We start from the raw sequence: 13,732 nt of genomic DNA, 5'->3' as shown, positions 1-13,732 counted from the left end.
CAACAGTCTGTTCCTACGCAGATTCCTAAAATGAGTATTGAAGTGGTCTAATTTAGTTGCCCTTTTTTTGCTATGACATTTTGAATGTGTTTTGCAAAAACTTATATGAAACTTATTGTGGAATTCCATGTGCTTTATTTAGGCATTTACTTTACATTTTAATTTTACAGTATAGGTAGGCAGGAGACCTGTCTATTGTCTGTATAGGGAACTTCAGAGCTACACCAGTTTGCTGTCACTGTAGAGGATTGTGAAAGAACTATGATTAGTATGAACAGAAATGTATTGGTGCAAAGTACCAGAGGAAACAACCAGAGAAGGACATAAGAGTTTAATAGCACCAAGAACATTGGTTTTGTTTAAATTATACAATAAACCATACATCTCCTTTTCCAGTCCCCCACTGAACAGTGTGCAACTTCACCTGCAATATAATATATGCTGGGTATTTGGATCCCAAAGTTAATTATTAATATTGCAGCAGATGGACTATTTATCCCAAAAAAGATAATACACATGAAACCTATGTTCAGTTAACTGCAGATAGACTGTAGTTCAGGGTTACTGACAAGCAGGGACAAATCCTAACTTTGGGATGCTGTCATTTTACAATATCCTTAGGATTCATATGCTTTCCCTACTCACTATCTGTCCAGAGGCCAAATGGCTTTACACACTGTTTCTTTTCACTGGAAAATATTGATTTTTGCCCTAACTCACACCTTGTCAACAAGCTCTCCAGCTAGTTCACAAAGCTGATGTGGGACCATAGCTGTTACTCTTTGGATTCTTCAGAGCAGTGTGCCAGGGCTGGAACATTTGGTGGAGCACCTCCCTGTCTAGTTTTGGGATCAATAGATGTTGTCTGTCATTATTATTAAACACTTAGAATAGAAATTGCAGTTACAGAATATTAGAGGCATGCCTGATTGGCATGCAGAAAGCAAAGCAGAACAGGCTTAATCTTTCACCATAAGGGTTTGCTCTGTGATGAAAAAAACCACAACCCTACTCCTCTTTCTGGCTCATTCATATGCTGATCAACCTGACTGATCGGTTGTGCAAGTTTGGGGACTATCTGAGGATTTGATTCAGGTTAAAAAGTAATCCTCTACAAAACACAATGCAGAACTGGGGAACAAAATGTTCTTTGTCATGTTGCTGAAGTTCAGGTTTCAGTGAGAAATGTCTTAGGCATTGTTTAATTTCAGTTATAAAATATCTCACAGAAAAACTTAACATGAACACAACCATACACGTGACTAACCCAAGCAGCTTATTCCAGGCTCATGGCTGAGATCAGTTTGAAATGGTCTGATCAACTACTTCAGTGGAGTAGTGGATTCAGGCTATTCTTTGGGACTACTGTCACACTTTGCTTGAAGATAAAAACCAATTTGAGCAGAAGTGAAAGGTGAGAAAAAAACCCCAAAACGTAGCAAAAACCAAAAGATTTTATTCACTTCTGCCCCTCTCCAATTTTCCTCAATAATGCTGTTGATAAAAAAAAGGAGGAACAGAAATCAGAATGAGCATTTAAATAATTTCAAAAATCTTTCTGGACTGTTTTCAGTTTTTTGCAAGTTATATTAGTTTTCTAATCTCTGTCTGCGTTAAAGATAAGCCAATATTGAAAACAAGCCAACCAGCATAGTGTCTGTGGGTTCACAACTCAGTTAAAAGGGAAACGTGACGGCTCAGGCATCCCTAGAGTTACTCGTATTCATCTCTAGAGTTACTTGTATTCATTGAGCTGGGAAGTAGTAGCACACGTCTCCGTGGGCACCGAACAGAGAACAGGGGAGGTAAGTATGCCTGAAATTATTAGAACAGTAGATCTCTGAGTTAAATGATGCTCTATTACCCTCTCAGTAAAATAATAATTGTACATAGAACTCTTTTGTAGAACATTTTGGCATGTACTGCCAGTAAGAGTTGCAGAGAGCTAGGGGCTAGAGCTGGTCCGTGCTTGAGAGGAAGACGGCTGTCCAGAGCAGAGTTATCTCACTGCTGGTGTGGGAATTGGAGTCTCACATGGGCTTTTCTGTATCATTCACAAAGAAATTGGAGTTGTAGCTGTGAGATAATTAACTAAGCAGAGTAAAAGTGCATAGACACTGTGGATTTAGGAGATGAACTGGCAGACACCTTTGTTGGAGATAGATTTTTGAGATACATTTTTGAGATGCATAGCTGGCTGGTATGAGCATACCTGAATGTTTAATTTTTCTCCCATCGTATACAGCGGATTACGAATAGGCTTTCCAGGAAACAGGGCAAGGCTTTTTTTCCATGGTATATTTTTTCATGGTATATTCACACATCTGTAAGAAACAAGCAGTGCAATAACCTTTGTTCCAAAGTAATGTAAAAACTCATGTTTTTGAAAGAACAAGATCAAGAAGGTTTCTGTATACTGTGCATTGAATGTGTCCACTTTTTGTTTTCCACAAATTCCTTGCTCTTCCTCCTGTATCAGTAACATTTTTCACTCCTTCTCCATATCTTTGTGCTCTTAGGACTTCCCCAGCTTTGGTATCACAACTTGAATTTAAAACTGTACTAATCCCTTTGTTTCTAAACATGGGTTTTTCTCCATTTAGAGCACTGATTCATTGGGGGCTGTTTCACTCGGTGAAGCACAGGCTTTGCCGTGAAGCTGAAGCACCTCACAGGCTTTGATGCAGGCGGTGCCTGTCACCATGAGATGAGGCAGGCAGCCCCTCACCACACACAGCGGTGGCTCCCCTTGCTGCCCTCCCTCCCCTCCCTGCCCTTGCTCCCCACGCTGCCCTGGCCATGGCCCATGCCACCAGCACTGGTGGAGGGAAGGCAGCACAAGCACAGGGGCCAGTGCTCCCAGGAAGGAGACATCCAGCCACATTTCTTTGGTCGTGAATCTTTGACAGTAGAACTGAGCTCGTGCATCTCCCAAAGCAAAGGATTTTTTTGTTGGCTAACAATACCAAGTGTGGGTGTTAATAGGAGAAACTAAGTTTGATTAATCTAATAAAACAAAGACATATGTTTGTCTTAAAACTTGCTAGTATTGCATGCCCAAGGAGTTGTTTAGATCAGGGCCTGCCACAGCCTTTGCCACATCTGAGGGACATCCATGTGTCCTTCTGTGGCTGCTGGAGGTAACTCAGCCCCCTCTGCCTGGGGCAGGGTGGGCAGTGGTTGTCCCCGGTCATGGCAGTGGCCACTGTGTCCCTTCCCCTGCCCTGTCAACCAGCCCGAGCAGCCACACCAGCAGCGCTGCCTGGGTGCTTTCTGAGGTGTCCGAGCAGGAGGGCATGTCCTCAGCTGCACGGGCCCAAGGGCAGCGCTCCCGCCAAAGGCAGCACCACTGGGGCGACGCAGTGGGGCGGCGCAGGGCCAGGTGGGGGGCACACACCTGACCAAGGGGGTTCACATGCCAAGGAGGCAAAGGGGAAGCTGAACACGAACTGGAGAGGAGCTAATGATTACAGGTGGGATCGGCAGCCTCGTTTCCAAGGTCTGCCTGTTGTGGTGAATTCAGATCACTTGGCCGGTATGTCTTGCACAATTGGCTGATTTGACAAATCTGAGCAAGGGTGATGTCCCAATGTTGGAGCAATGTAAACACAGCAGTCCAAGAGAGATGGGAATGGTCACATTGCAAAGGGAAATCAGGGGACAGAAACCTAGATGAAATTCCAGATAGAAAAGTCTCTCTTTCCAAACATATTTTAACCCACATAAGACAATGCTTGTGATATCCAAGTCTGGAAGTGAGCTTGCTTATGTCATTTCTGCCAAGGCTTGTACATTGTCTAATGGTATTAATAAATAGTTCATCTACAGATCAGGGAGGGAGAGACTGGGATGTTAAGCTCACTGAAATCCATGGATGTATCATTCAGCTCAAAGACTGCAGAAGAGACACAGACCAAAACCTTCAAACCTAGATGCTCCATTTGGCTCTGGCTCAGCTACAAGAGTCAGTCTCTCTCTTCAGTCTCTCTTTTACTCTGCCTGTATCTCCCCAAGCATTTGTTCTTCCCTCGTCACCACAACAATGACAGTTAATGTCTTTTTCTGGCAAATATATGGCAATGGTGCTAATGAGACACAATCTCATGAAACCAGTAGACATGTTCAAGAAATAAACACATGTTCATGATTACCCATCCTAGTTTGCAGGGAGAAATATTCCATATTTACTATGGGAGAAACATTAGTAATGAGACAGAGAATAAGTAGAAGGAGGCAGAAATTGTAATAAGACATTTTGAACACAGTTTCAGTCACAAAATCCAGAATGAGAGCTTGGTAGTTAAGCTAGCTCTGTTCAAGAGCTATTGACATCCCAAAGAAAACTTCATAGTCATTCAGATCCTACAGAAATCTTGACAAATGATTTTTACATAGGTTGCCTTCAGTTACATTAGTTTTTCCATGCAGGTAGCATACATCTGTATATGAATAAAGGGTAATGCTCTACACCTTTCTTTTTTTTTTTCATTAGAAATGTATCCCAAGTAATATTATTGTGAAAAATTTGAAAGCTAAATTTCAGTGTATTGTTTCCAGAATTTTGCTGAAATGCATTTTGCTAAATTTTCCAGCACTGGATCTTTGTTTGAATTGCTCTTTGTTTGTTGAACAAGATATAACAAGATATAAAGTTATATCTTAAAAAAGATATAACTTTGTATTTTCTCATTGCAGGTTATTCACCTCTAACAACAGATTAACAATGGAACCACCAAAAAAATATCTATTCAAATACAAAGAGTTTTATTTTAGTGTAGAAACTTCACCTGAGTACGTAGCTTCCCTGGAGGATTTTGAAATCAAAGACAGTGACATATTTATAGCTACTTACCCAAAATCAGGTAAGAATGGAATTGTTTCTAAAGGGGGGAAAAATCTGCCTTTATTCAGCCATCTAACTTTAGAAGTACCTAGGGTTGTTAGTTTTTCTTTTAGACGTGAATCATCTCTGAGTATATGCAGTGTAGCATTAAGTATAAACCCTGCATAGCCATGGCCTGAACAGCCAGACACAAGGTTCCTGCTTGTGTCCAACCATATTGGTCTACCTCATTCTTGGACTCCATCTTGTAGGTGTACTCAGAGCAAGCTACACACAAACAAAACTGACCTCCTGTACCTCACAAAACACATATATAGTTTTGGTAGGGCTGGGTGCATGAGTGTTGGAGATAATTGTGGGATATCTGAAATGATTTGTGAGCTCACATGGAAGGTGGTTTGGGGGTTGCTGCATCCAAATTGCAACCAAGCAGGAGATCAGAGCAAACGTGAGTCAATGCTATAAGCCCTTCAAGGACAAAGAAGTACTATTTACCCACATAGTCATACATACACTAGTGTGATGAATTTTGCATTCCTATTTCTGCAGTAAATGCAACTGAGCAACCAGCTGGCTTCACTGTCATCTTACAGGAGATCTAAAGCCTCGACATGTTTCCATACAGGTTCACTTGATGCTTTAAAACTGGTCTATCCATTTTTCAACACTGCATTTCATAAGTTACTAGTAACTAATGACTTGATCATGCATTAAGCAGCGATTTATTACTAAAGTCTTGACATCTCTGGTACCAATCCATGCTTGTACTTCCAAGGCCTCTGCTGTTTGTGCTCTTGGAAACCTCTGCCATTACCCTTTGGTGTTCTTCAGCAGCCTTCAAGATGCAGCCTTTGCACAACATAACTGGTGTTTTGTTAGCATATGTCCTTTTCCTAGGGTCACTGAACACCTTGCTGGAATTCACTATTCCCTCAGGTATTCAGTAAAGTGCCTGAGGCAGAAAGGCGTTCTTAAGCGAAGCCCAGAAGGAGTGGCAGGGAGCACCAGGTGTGGTCGTAGTGAAGGTAGATGTGATACAAGAAGCCTGTGAAGGGGTTGTGGACAACAAAGAGAGGGGACTGGGAGCCCAGGAAATGCTAGCTCATCATCAGGCAGCACTGGGGTGAGCTGTCTGAGTAAGGCAGAGAGGGAGGACAAGAAGGCAGTGTTTAAGGGGTAAAGATGTTATGGCACTGAGATGAGCACATCTGTGGAAGTAGGAGTTTCATGTTGCAAACTGATGGGTTACCCTGGGACAGGAAGGAGTTGGAACATGATTTTGAGTTATGAATTGCACAGAATGTCATCTCTCTCTCATTCACACCTTTCCCTCTATCATGCCCCACCATCCTGTTTCTTCCTCACCAGTTATCAATCTAAGGTACCCTCTAATCCTTCTGTTGAATCTCTACCACTGCACAGAAAAATTGTCCAGCTTGATTATGCCAAGCAGAGCAAGACAGTCAACACAGCTGTGAAATCACTAGGTATTGTTCCTGTGAATCCTAGGGATATTTCTTTTTCTTGCCCAGTGACTTTATATCTACAACATGCCTACAGTCTAATCTCCAGAATGAAGAGCTTCCTTCCCAGGAAGGGGAAGGCTTCAGTTTCAGATGCCTTCCTTTCTCTGTACTTGTTCAGGGTAACCTACAGCAGTAATTTAGTGCTCTTCCACATTGGTTTGAATGCTCTCAAGTGTCCATCTTTACAGGCCTATGGTATAAAAGGGGAAAGGAACCAGTACTAGTATAGGGCTGAGAAGGCCAGAGGACTTGGAGTTAAACAGTTCTGCTCATTGCCCAAGTGGGCTAATCACTCAGGATTTGTCTCCCACCATTACCAGCTGGCACATGAACACATACTGGCACAGCAGTCAGCCACCTGCAGGATCCTGCCTTTTTAGATCATCCTTGCCAGCAGCTGTGACTCAGGAGTCAGATCTTCCCCAAGGAACTTTAGAGACCCTCTTGCCACAAACATTTGCTTTGTGGGGCTCATCCGTGCTTTACAAACATGGTGTTATCTGCTGTTTGTTTCATGACATCTCACAACACTTTGCAGGAGTTCTAGAAGCAAAGGTCTTTTCCAAATCCACTCAGTATGAGGTATTTTTAGGTGTGTGGTCCACAGAGATGCAGCAATTCATAGTCCCACAAGAGGATGAGGACAGACATAATTTGTGTGGAAGCTGAGTATACTCGGTGAAGGAACTGAAGGTTTAGTTACTTTCCTTGGCTTTTCTGAAGGGACAAAACAAAAATATGCTTCCATTCTGCAGTCAACAATCACCACGAGAATGTTTGCTTTCTTCAGTATGTGAAGTTGTAGTTGTATTCAAAAACTAAACCTCATTATAGCAGTGCAGAGGCTCTGTTTATGACAATATACTATCTTTAATTTAAAAAAAAAAATCAAGCAAGGTTCAAATAAAAAGGTTTCCTTCTCAGGAACTGTGTGGACTCAGAACATTTTGAGCTTAATAATTCATGAAGGCCACCGTAATGGAACAGAAAATGTGGAGACCATGGAAAGAATCCCATGGCTGGAATACAGGACAAAAAATAGGGATTATACAGTTCTTCCTTCGCCTCGTGTTTTTGCCACCCACCTGCCTTACTACTTACTTCCAAGAGACCTGAGAAACAAAAGAGGACGTGTAAGTGATGTTGTTTTTACAATTTCCTTAAAACCAATCATGCCAGTTTGCCTCACTGAATTGGTCCAAATCCTACCTTTTTCCTCTTTCAGTTCTCCATGTCTTGGAATAAATATCACCTGCTTTGTATATGTGGGGAGGTCAGGGACATTCTAAAGCCCATTTCTTCTGTTTCCTTTCAGCTCCAACACTGTTAGAGAGAGCGGTGATGCATTTTAGGAGGATCTGCCAGGGTCAAAGACTTGCACTGATTTTCCCCTTGCGAAAAGGTCCTATTCCAGTGAAGTTATAAGTCTGAAAAAAAGTCTCCCACACTGAAAATATGAGTAGGACAGGCCTATAGTAGGTAGGAGGGAATGTGAGAACTGCATTTTCTCGCTTCCTAGGACTGTGAGTTTCTAAATAGGACTCTCCATCGTGAACTGTGCCATAGCTCAGGCCCTGTCACCCATGGAAAATGCCTCCTTAGAGACAGGTATAACCAAGATACTACACTAAGGTTCACTGACAGAACATGGACATATGGGCAAGTCTGAAGATATATATGGGATATATACTTCTAACAGCACACTGAGAATTGCCTTAGCTTCCTTACAGCAAATTGTTACTTTGCTGCCTGGTGAAGAATCTCAAACTTCTGCTAGTCTTTCTTATAGTGGTCCCGATGACTTCTGCCCCTTCCATCCTTATTTCTGATGTCAGGCTTCCCATGGTTGAGTGAGCAGGAGCTGTGGCAGAGCTCTGCCCACAGGGGCTATGGAGGCAAGCTCTTAGTGCTGCTGTTACCTTCTTCACAGATACAGGTGTAACGGGAAACTGCAATATGCTCACCATTTTCTTCACAGTACCAGTGAAGTTTGGAAGAGATTTAGCTGCTGCCACTGAATGACTGCAACTACAGAAATACCGCCGATAAAACAAATTGACAGCACTACATTATCCAGAATTCACCTAATGTGATTGTCACCTTCAAATGGTTTTCACGCATTTTAAGTGGGACCTGTACAGAAAAATGCACTGATGGTCGGGGTAATGGAGTCCTTTAATATCTCTGAGACTAGTCTTCTTATTGTTTTGCAGATTATTTATGTTACCAGGAACCCTAAGGATGTTATGGTTTCTTACTACCACTTCTCCAAATACATGTCCACATTAGAGGAAATACCAGATTTTAATCTTTTTATGGAGAGATTTTTAGCTGGTAAAGGTAGGATGTCTTTTTTACTAAGGAGCCTAAATCCTACTCTATGACCTCAGATTGAATGGAGATTAATTATATCACTAAATATCAATTACCAGAATCCTCAGCTATGCAGTAACCTGAATCCAAAGCTGCAGAGGCTGTCTGAGCTTGACATCATTTTCTGATGAAAGCTGGTCCAAAGGGAGTAGCATAGTCATGGCTTTGCTGCTCCACAACAACATGCAAGCTGCTTAATTTATCTGAACTGGATGCTGATTCAGAATACAACCATTATGACTGAAAGTCTCTTAACACTTTCTGCACTCGGTTAGTGGAGCTGAACCCATAAGACAGACACTGTATAGCAAAGATAGAGAAGTAGTTTTTTTGCTTCTGCAGGTATTAGTTCAGATTACTAGTGTTCCTAGTAACCCAAAGGGCATTTGTCATGTCAGCTTGGAGAATTGTCACAAAGACTGTGAGAAGCTTCCCCAAATGATCAAAAAAAATTATTCTAAAAAACCCTTTCAAAGACCCAAAAGACCGATAATTTTACTGTTTTACTGCTAGTTGTTAATAGTATTTCTCTTTATTTTTTTGTTTTAATAATTTCCCTTCCTAAGTACTTGCCAGTTCGTGGCTGGATCATGTGGCAGGCTGGTACAGTCATGCAGAAGATTTCAATATACTCTTTGTTACCTATGAAGAAATGAAAAAGGTGAGGTCAATTAGTATCACTATATTAAAGATATTCTCTTCTTATATTGAGTGCATTTTCAGACAGCTCTTTAATAATTACACTTTATATCAGAAAGTGCTTAATCCATTTTGGAGTAGATTCAGATTGAGACTTCTGAGAGGATGAAGTAATTTCTCTCACTGGTTCAAGGTCTTATCAATTACTAGACACTTATTAGGTAAAACACTTTCCAATATGACAGAAGTTATCTTCACTGTCACCCCAAAAAAACCTTTCTGACATAGTCAAGAACAAGACTTTTACAATTATCTTCAACAGGAATGTTGTGCTCATAGGAACAGTTCCACTAAAGGAAAGAAGTGCTTAAGAGGCAGGCTTTAAAGTGCTTGAGGAGCTCTCAAATTGCGACTAGATGTTTCCTGCTTGGTGGCTGCTCATGCCGTTGTGCAACTTCTCGTTTCTCCAAGGTGGATGCCCTTCTCCTCATGAGCAAGCCCCAGAGCGCCCCAGCCACAGCAGTGCAGCCCATGTCACATGCCACTGCACTGGTCTCTCACACTTTGGAGCCTCAGGTTGCTCAGGTCGAGACCCTTGCTAGGACAACAAGACTGACAAAGCCCCCACGGGTTGAGTGCCTTCGCAGTGACAGGTGCAATTCCAGGGGTGACACTGCCAGGGCATCTAATAAGAGATGCAGAGTTTGCAACATGGGGAGCAGAACACAGAATTCCCCATCTCTAAGGGCACGCTGCTGCAGTGAGCTACAGCATCACTGCTCTCCAGTATTCAACTGGTGCAAGCGAGACTATTCTCCCACAAAAATTGTGGTCAGTTCTGCACCCAAATATACGTCCCTTATTATCCTGTATTCCAACTACTGTATGCATCTAGCTCTTTGCATCATCAAGACTCTTCAAAGTAACATTATTGCAGGATCTCAGAAGTGCTGTGCTGAAGATCTGCAACTTCCTAGGCAAGAAGCTGAGTGAAGAGGAAGTGGACAGTGTTGTGAGACAAGCTACATTTGAGAACATGCGAAAAGATCCCAGGGCAAACTATGAGAACCTGCCAGATGATATCGCACTAAAAAACAAGGGTAGTTTTCTACGAAAAGGTAAGATGGAAGCAGTGCAATGCTACAACTATTTAATCCCACACTTCTTGGTGTGAGATGAACCTAGGGTTTCTGGTCTCAGCTGGAATGCCCCATTTTCAGAGGGAGACTTCAGGTTAGTGGTCTAGAAGAGCAGTTTTATTGTTGTGGCATCAGTGATTTGACCTTATTTTCCTAAGGATAATAAAAAGTTAGTGTTTTACTCATTCTAATGTGATTGTACAGGCCTGTCAGATACAAGAAAGGATTTAAGGGTTTTACCCAACCAGGAGTAAGATAACTCTTTTTTTTTTTTTTTTTTTTTTTTATTGTTTCTTACTTTTCAAGGCAAGCATCACCTTGATTGTGTGAGCATAGACCTTCTTGACCACCTACCTTCCAAGTCCATACATGGCATCCCTGGGCTCCCAGGCATTGCTAAGGTGTCCTAACATTCAGTGTAGGAGGAAACCTCGAGGGATTAGAGTGGTGCACTGAGAGAAAAACAAGAGGTGTTGCTTTTAATAATTTCCTCTTTGAGCTCAAAAGAATCAGTAAAACAACAGAACAAGTAAGTTTAATAACTTTATGAGGAGTCAGGATTATAGGTCTATGCTGTGTTTTATTCACAGCACCTAGATTTGGAAGCACGTTCTCAAAAGAGCACAGGGAGCCTCACTTAGCAGGCCAGCAACAGGGAAATGCTGAGGAAGCTAGGAATTGCTTCCCAAGACTAGCACTCTGCCGTGGGCTTTGGAGAGATGCACATTCTGCTTCTCACCTCCCTTTACTGCCTCTTTCCTCAGGCACTGTTGGAGACTGGAAAAACATCATGACAGTGGCACAGAATGAAAGGTTTGACAAAGTTCTTAGTGAGAAAATGAAGACCCTGCCCATCAAATTCATCTGGGATATTAACGATGAAATATAGGCTGGTTTTGAGTTTCATCATCCTTTGATGTTTACACTGAATGGACATATCTGAAGTTCTGGCTAAGAAAATACATCCATTTTCAGCTCTGTTATAGAAATAATAATGATGACAACTCAGTCACAAAATGTGAGTTATCTGAGGAAGCTATTCAATTCCACCAGTTTCCTGTTTGTAAATTTACAAGGTATTTTAATTAAGTTTCTTAATAAACTTATTCCCTTCCTTCATGTGTGATTTTTCTTTCATTGGCTTTATTTGTAGACAATCAGGTGAGGATAGATTGGTGTTGTTAAAAGCTTTCTGAAAAACGTTTCACTTAAGCATTTTGTGAGGCTTCTTTTGGTAGAACCTTCAATGTCCAGACTGTAAGATTGATCAGCTTGGGTATGGTTATGCTTTGATATGTTTGAGTTTCTATTTCCTTGGTAAACACCAATACTCAACCATTTGCTATTAAAGTGACCTTTATGTTGCATTCTCTGGTGTTGCTCATTGACTGAAACACTACATTGCATTGTTTGTTTGGGTTATCAAGGTCATGTCTGACAATTTGCTACTTGAAATATTGAGAAAAACCACAAGCCATAGTCACAGCAGTTTTTAAGTGAACATCCACTCTATCATACCTGATGATGTGCTAGAGCTACTGATGTAAAAAGCTACCAGCTATCTATGACTATCTCCTTCCTCATACACTCATTGACTCACTATCACAGGTAACCCATCCATCATTCAACTCCATGCAGCAGCTTGCCCAAGGGCTTCCTCTGAGAAGGTAAGTACAGTGACACATCTCAAGATTTTTAACTATCAACAACTCAAAAACATTTGCAAGTTCAACAGCTCCACTCCTGACATGCATCTACGATATATTTACCTTTGTAGACATTAATGCCTTTTATGTTGCTTACAAAGGGAGGTCCAACTCCTGCATATTTCTCAACTCTATCCATTGAAACTACTCACAGACTAGCGCTGAAGTTCCTCTCCTCCCCATGTACACATGGTTAAGTCTCTGATACATCTCTAGCATTTTCCCCTCCAATAATCTCTTTCAGCACAGCCTCAGTCAGGAGGGCAAAGCATATGATCTGAGGGAGGAAACTGTTCCCACTTTTTTTCAGGCACCAACTGAACTTCCCTGGTGGGGAAGGCAAGTTTTGGACCCTCATCCCTGCTTCCTGCTATAGTGTCTACATCAACAAACTACAGTGACCACTTTTGGTTGGTATTGAATCAATGTTCTAAGAACCAGCCACAGCAGGATGTAACTTCTAATTTAAAAAAACATTCCAAATAATCATTTTGATTTGACAAAGAGCATCTAACCTTGGGTTACCCATAACACTGTTTCAAAAATATAAAATATCCTTCCAGTTCACATAATGCCTTTTTTGTTGCTTTGCTTCTTTCACTGGTCCTAAGGGACCTGCTCGATCTTCTCATTTTCAGTCCATCTAACCCACCTTCTGATACATTTTACCTGCTTTTTTCTGGACAGAGTTACTTCATGCACTACACAGTTAGCTGCTTCTATTAGACAAAGGTGACCTCATATAATTAGTCTACAAGAAGAACGTTTCCACGTCCTTCAACTGTACAGTCAGATCACCTTTCCATCTGGAACTTTGCATCCCTGATAAAAAGAAAGTAAGTTACAAAAAAAAAAAAAAACCAAACACCCTTATATGACTTATGTAACCATTCCCTGACATCTGAGTTTGAACAGGGGGACCACTGATCTTTTCACCTGTACATATTTACCCTGGCCACAGAAAAGGTAAAACTAGTTCAGAGTCAGAAGCCTAACACAGGCCTTTTGCCAAGCTTGCCCTAAGTACAAACAGAACTCCTGATTACAAGTAGAACCTTGATCTTTACTCTTTGCAATGACAGGAAGTCCCAGCATAGTAATAAAAGCTACATAAACCTCACGCTGCACAGTACACCACAGCCCACTGGTATCAGCTCACTCTATCATTGTAGATTTCATGAACATGCAGCGCAAAGTAAAATCAAGTTCATGGCAATAAAAGCAATTGTCAAAGAAATGAACCTGAAAGCTCTTCCCTCTCCCTCCTACTCCAGGCAACTAGCAAGGCGCTGAAGGGCTAATTAAAAGAACGTATTTCAGGCCCTGTCAGATTCTGCCACACACGAGAGAGCACTCACATGACAGCTCCTTAGGTATCAGCATCTTGGGTCCAGGCACAGCCTACCTGTCTGGTCCAACAAGCTTTGAATTTATTTTGGCAACCACACAGTTTAAAAACTGGAGGTAGCCTGATGTTTATAAATCTCCTAGTAGAAAGACTGAAGT

At 41.6% G+C, this 13,732-nt stretch overlaps 1 protein-coding gene across 2 annotated transcripts; it reads left to right on the top strand.

Moving 5' to 3' along the window:
- Window positions 1-1,298: 1,298 nt before the first annotated feature.
- LOC141941779 (amine sulfotransferase-like) lies at window positions 1,299-11,639 on the top strand. 2 transcript variants are annotated; one of them, XM_074864755.1, is made up of 7 exons: window positions 1,299-1,414; window positions 4,696-4,862; window positions 7,294-7,502; window positions 8,583-8,709; window positions 9,309-9,403; window positions 10,319-10,499; window positions 11,285-11,639. In XM_074864755.1, the coding sequence occupies exons 2-7, from the start codon at window positions 4,724-4,726 to the stop codon at window positions 11,407-11,409; spliced, it is 876 nt and encodes a 291-aa protein (XP_074720856.1). In that variant the 5' UTR covers window positions 1,299-1,414; window positions 4,696-4,723; the 3' UTR covers window positions 11,410-11,639. The 2 variants fall into 2 exon arrangements, with proteins under 2 accessions (XP_074720856.1, XP_074720855.1); XM_074864754.1 differs by lacking the exon at window positions 1,299-1,414 and adding an exon at window positions 1,684-1,805.
- Window positions 11,640-13,732: the final 2,093 nt, after the last annotated feature.

This window comes from Strix uralensis, chromosome 3, assembly GCF_047716275.1.
Source record: "Strix uralensis isolate ZFMK-TIS-50842 chromosome 3, bStrUra1, whole genome shotgun sequence".
Taxonomy (NCBI): Eukaryota; Metazoa; Chordata; class Aves; order Strigiformes; family Strigidae; genus Strix; species Strix uralensis.
Note: the sequence above shows the minus strand (reverse complement) of the source record. Positions and strands in the feature narration are given on the sequence as shown.

Excerpts from the sequence above, each read along its gene's own strand:
- LOC141941779 (XM_074864755.1), top strand. The coding sequence starts at position 4,724 with ATGGAACCACCAAAAAAATATCTATTCAAATACAAAGAGTTTTATTTT. Across the intron at positions 7,503-8,582 it reads TGAGAAACAAAAGAGGACGT|ATTATTTATGTTACCAGGAA; the intron begins GTAAGTGATGTT and ends ATTGTTTTGCAG. Across the intron at positions 10,500-11,284 it reads GGGTAGTTTTCTACGAAAAG|GCACTGTTGGAGACTGGAAA; the intron begins GTAAGATGGAAG and ends CTCTTTCCTCAG.